Genomic DNA, 4,875 nt, shown 5'->3' on the forward strand with positions numbered 1-4,875 from the left:
ACTTGTCCCTGCTGAACCGCGTCCCACCTATTGTGGCCGCTGCGTGCGGGTGCATACATCACCGGGCCGGGGCTGCCGGGGGATCCGGGCCAAGCCGGCGCTGCGCGGGGCCCCGCGGGCACCGCCGAGCCTGCCGTGGCACCGCAGGGCCCTGGGATGCATCACCTGCAAACAGCGCGCGGGCTCTGCTGCCGCCTCGGGTGCACCCGGGGCCTGCTCGGCCGTGCTGGGAAGGCGGTGGCTCCGTGGGAGGTTTTCCCGGGTGGATGTTGGCTGTGGGGCTGCAGCTGAGCCCGGAGCCGCCAGCACCGCAGCGCAGCGCAGGAGGGTGCAGCAGAGCTGGCGCTTCCTGCACCCGCGGCTCCCCGCGGCCCCGGACGCCAGGGCTCTTCCCGCGGCACCCACAGGGTGTCGCTGGGAGAGCAGTTTGGAGCTCGCCCTGCAAGGAGCTGCTGCAGCCTCATGCAGGGACCGGCTCGGTGGCTCTGACAGTGCCCGACGAGCACCCGCTCCTCCGGGGCCTCCATCCAGCCCCACATCCCACCCGCATCCTGCTCGGGGGCTGGAGGCACCATCCACGCGTGGGGCTGGCACAGCCAGAGACCGTAGCTCACGATCCCGGGAGGGATCCCCGGGCTCCGGGTGGCAGCTTGCAGCCGGTGGCCCCGTCCTCCCCTTGCTGCCTCCTCCCRGCGCCCCGGCCCCATTTGCATCCCATTTCCATGTGAATGGAGCAGGTCAAGTTGAAAGTTGAAAGGCGGCTGCCTCGGGGCGGCGGGGAAGGGGCCTCTGCGGCGGGGTGAGAGCCCCACAAAGGGGCCGGGTCCCCCGGGCACCGCGGCGCCCGCCCCCCCGCCGGCACAGCCGCCACCGCCGCCATCTGCGGAGAGCCGGGCGCCAGACAAAGCCCCGCGCCGCGGCCGGGGCCTCCATCTGCTCCCGGCCCCGCTCCCGGCTCCTGCTTCCCGGCTCCTGCTTCCCGGCTCCCGGCCCCAACCCGCTGCGGCTCCCTGTGCATTGTCCCAGGACGCGGGGCTTTGTGCCAGTGCCGGGGCCAGGGATGCTCCGGATGCTCCGCAGCTCTCCGGTGTCACGGAGCTGTGTGGGGGGCACGGAGCCTTGGGCTGGGGAGGCAGAGCCGGTTCCCRGCCCCGCCAGGAGGGCAGAGCCACAGCCAGGGGARATGGGGCCCGGGACCAAGGGCTGCCTTGGAGCTCGGCACGGGGCTGGGGACAGCGGGGCCGGGCCGGTTCGCAGCCCTGTCCTGGCAAGCGGCTGCGGTTGCAGCAGGAGGGAACAGCCTGGATGGAGGAGCAGGGAGCTGGCACAGTGGGAACGCCGCGAGCCRCTCGAGCTCCCGTGCTGGTGCTATCGGCACAGCCTCCATCACCCGCGCTGATAAGGCCCCGCTATCRGTGCCATGCCGTGCGAGCGGCGCTGCGGGAGGTGCAGCGGGATGCGGGCAGCATCAAAGGGCCCTGCTGGTCCTGCAGCAGCGGGTGCCCGGGCGCGCGCCCCATTGCAGCAGCCGGGCCCCGGCAAAGGCAGCCGGGATGTTCCCGGGAAGGGCGAGGCGCTTGGAAGCCGCCTGCTGCAACTCCCTGCCGCGAAGGCGCCGGGGCTGGCGTGCCCGGGCAGCGCCCGCCGCCCCGGCACGCTCGGCACCGCGCACGGGTGATGTGGCGGGCGCCCGGGGCGCGCGGGCGCCGCAGGGCCATGTGCCCGGGCAGAGCGTGGGTTGGGGCTCCCCTAGTGCCAATCCACCTCCTGCCAAAACCCTTGCAAAAGATCAGGCAAAAAGATCTGGGAAAAACCCACCTAATGCACGGGAAGCAGGATGCAGAGCGTGGCGGCCCGGCTCGGGATGGATCCTGCCGGCTGCGGGTGTGGAGAGCAGTGGGGCTGCCCGTGGAGGCYGCTCGGGAAGGGCTGGGAAATGCAGTCGATCCGGTTGCCCCGTGCCGGGCAGCTCCGCGCTCCGCGGAGCAGCAGCCCTGGGAGGGGGTCAGGGCGGCGGGCGCTGCGGTTTGCTTTGGGAAGGGCGGCACAAACAGGGCGCTGGGGTGAACAGAGCCAGTTCTGCAAATAAAGAGCCGGCCCCGCCGCCCCGTCGCGACAGCCGGGTGCAGGAGGGAGCTGCCGGCACGAGCCCTTCCCTGGGACGGGACGTCCCGAACGTCCCCTGGCTGCSGCTCTGCCCCACGGAGCGCGCGCCCCACGCCCGGGCTGCCAACCGCGGGCTGCTCGTGCCACTCTGCGCACGCTGGTGGCCGCGGTGGTGGCACAGGACGAGCTCGCGGCGCTGCAGCGAGGCCGCGTGTCCCGAGCAGCACGCGGAACGGGGCTGTGCCGCCGCCGCCGACCGCAAGCACGTTGCTCAGCGAGGAGGAGGAGGCTCGCGCGCAAGCACAACCCCCCGCAGGAGAAGTTGCTCGGTGGCCTGCGYGGTGACCGTGCGCTCCCGCGAGCGCCCGCACCCCACGGCAGAGCCAGGTAGGTGCTCGACCCTCGCCGGGGGCTCCTGGGTGCCGTGGGGCTGGGGCACCCGGCTGGGGAACAGGCTGGCACCTCTCCCGGCCTGATCTTTTGGGGAGGATGATGCCTGACATGTTGAAGCCGGCCCCGCTGCGCTGCGTTCATGCGGGAGCGCGGTGAGTGGGGATGCTGCCGGGCACCGTCCAGGCGCGACGCTGCTGCCGCCCCGCAGCGGGGCCGCCGGGCCCGTCCGCAACAGGTCCGCGGGACGGCGCCGCTGCCCGGGGGCTGCTCGGAGGGCACCTCGCACGGGGCTCGTACCGCGGTGCTCGCTTGGCAGCGGTGCCAGGGCRGGCGGTGCTCCGGGCGCAGGAATGCGGAGCAGCGGGTTGTGCCGCCGGCCGCCCCGGTGCTGCCGGGCGGCCCTCGCCGGCAGCGGGGGCTGGCCGGGTGCTGGGATGTGTCCCTGCAGCCCCCGCCTTGGGGAGGGGACCCTGCATCGCCCTGCTGCGCTCGGTGAGCGCCTCGGTGCTCAGCGAGCGTGTCGGTGCTCGGCGCTGCTGGCAGCCCCGTCTGGGCTGCAGGCGGGGGGTGCAGAGAGCCCGGGGGGGAACGGGACGGGGCCTTTGTGCCGGCTGTGACCGGCCCCAGCTGTCCCGCCGCTCCCGCTGACACGTTCCAGGTCAGCTGGCAGCGTCCCCCGGGGCGAGGACGGGCCGTGGCGGGCAGCCGGGGCGGGGGGACAGCACCGCACGGTGCAGGGTCAGGGAGGGCCGGGAAAGCGTGGCTGGAGGTCACCGCGGTCCCCCCGGGCAGGACGCCGTCCCCAGGCCCCGCGCCGCTGGGGAGCCCGCGCTGCGCGATGTGCTTGGCCGGGGCCCAAGGACACGCGGGTCGGGGCCTGCGCCGCTCCGGGCTCTGAGCGGCTCCCGGCGCGCSGTGACCGGGAACGCGCGGGCGGGARSCCCMGGCCCGGTGCGCAGGGAGCCCACGAGCTGCCCCAKTGCCCCCGCTGCTCATCCAGGGGCCTGTGCCCTGCCAGGAGCCGCCTGCACCACCCGGCCCCGGCAGCTGCTCGCTCCCCATCCCCAGACTGGGACGGTGCATGGCTCAAAGTGGCAAACCAGGATAGTGCACGGCTCAAGCTGGCACCACGCACAGCTCTAACCCCACACGGTTGCATGGCTCACACCTGGATGGTGCATGGCTCTAACTGGGATGGTGTACAACTCAAACCAGGATGGTGCATGGCTCAAAGTGAGATGGAGCATGGCTCTAACCACACACAGCTTCATGGCTCACACCTTGGTGGTGCTTGGCTCCAACACTGACACTGCRTGGCTCTAATCGGGATGGCTGCATGGCTCAAACCTGGGAAAGCTGCATGGCTCAAACYGAGACAGGTTACGGCGCAAACCCGGATGCTTCCAAGGCTCAAACCTGGATGGTGCACGGTTGCAATCCCCCTAGCTGAGGGACAGGACACAGCTAATGCGTCTGAACCTGGGACTGCACCATTCCCACCACCCGCGAGTGGGGCTTCAGGGGCAGATGTGCGGCCTCACTGTCGGGGACAGCTGGGATTGCTCTCTGTCCCCACTGCTGCCAACCACAGCATCCCCGCTGCCCCTGCCCTGCGGGCTCAGTGTGCCAGGGATGGGGCAGCAGGAGCCGGCGTGGCGGGGAGCGTGGGGCAGCGCTGGGCGGCCAGGGGAGCGCGGGGCAGCACGGGACGCCTCGGCCGCGCTCGGGCTGTGCCGGCCCGCGGGCTGCGGCGCGGATTGGCCGGGCGCTGCTCCGGGGAGGCCGCGGCGCGGGCGGAGGCGGGGTCCCTGCCTTGAAATAGGAAGCCGGGCGCGGGGCTCGGCGGCTCCGCGTAGCCGCTCGCAGGCGCCTTTGTGCGGCCCCGCTCACGGCAGCCCTCCCACGCAGGCGCCGCCGCTGCATGGGCGCCGCGGGGCGCCGCGGCCGGCCGCCAGCATGCCCGCCGGGAACGCGCCGCCCGCCGGCGCCCGCAAGCCCGCGGCGCCCCTCGCCTCGGCCATGCCCTTCCGCATCCTCAACAAGGGCCCCGAGTACTTCCGACGGGCGGCGGAGCTGGGCGCCCGCAAGCCCAGCGCCGTCGAGAGGCTGGAGGCCGACAAGGCCAAGTACGTCAAGAGCCAGCGGGTCGCCAGCACCCGGCAGGAGCCGGTGAGGCCGCCGCTGCCGCAGCCGCCGCTCGCCCCGGCCGTGCGCCGCGCCGCGCTCGTCCCCGGACGCAGGGTGCCCGTGGGCCCGCGGCGCCTGGAGCCTGGTGCCCCCAAGCCCTCGCTGGACCTGGAGATCCTCAACAACCTCATCAACGTGTGCGACGGGCCCTTCCCACCGGTGGAGAGCCTGCGGGGCGCCGGCAGCGTG

At 73.3% G+C, this 4,875-nt stretch overlaps 1 protein-coding gene across 1 annotated transcript in view; it reads left to right on the forward strand.

Moving 5' to 3' along the window:
- Positions 1 to 4,518: 4,518 nt before the first annotated feature.
- FAM110A (family with sequence similarity 110 member A) overlaps positions 4,519 to 4,875 on the forward strand; it is a 1,013-nt gene continuing 656 nt past the window's right edge. Inside the window, exon 1 of the mRNA XM_026041908.1 lies at positions 4,519 to 4,874. Within this exon, the coding sequence (XP_025897693.1) occupies positions 4,519 to 4,874 (356 nt within the window). The remainder of the gene's footprint in view (position 4,875) is intronic.

This window comes from Nothoprocta perdicaria, unplaced genomic scaffold (genome assembly GCF_003342845.1).
Source record: "Nothoprocta perdicaria isolate Ctin4 unplaced genomic scaffold, notPer1 scaffold_3, whole genome shotgun sequence".
Classification (NCBI taxonomy): Eukaryota; Metazoa; Chordata; class Aves; order Tinamiformes; family Tinamidae; genus Nothoprocta; species Nothoprocta perdicaria.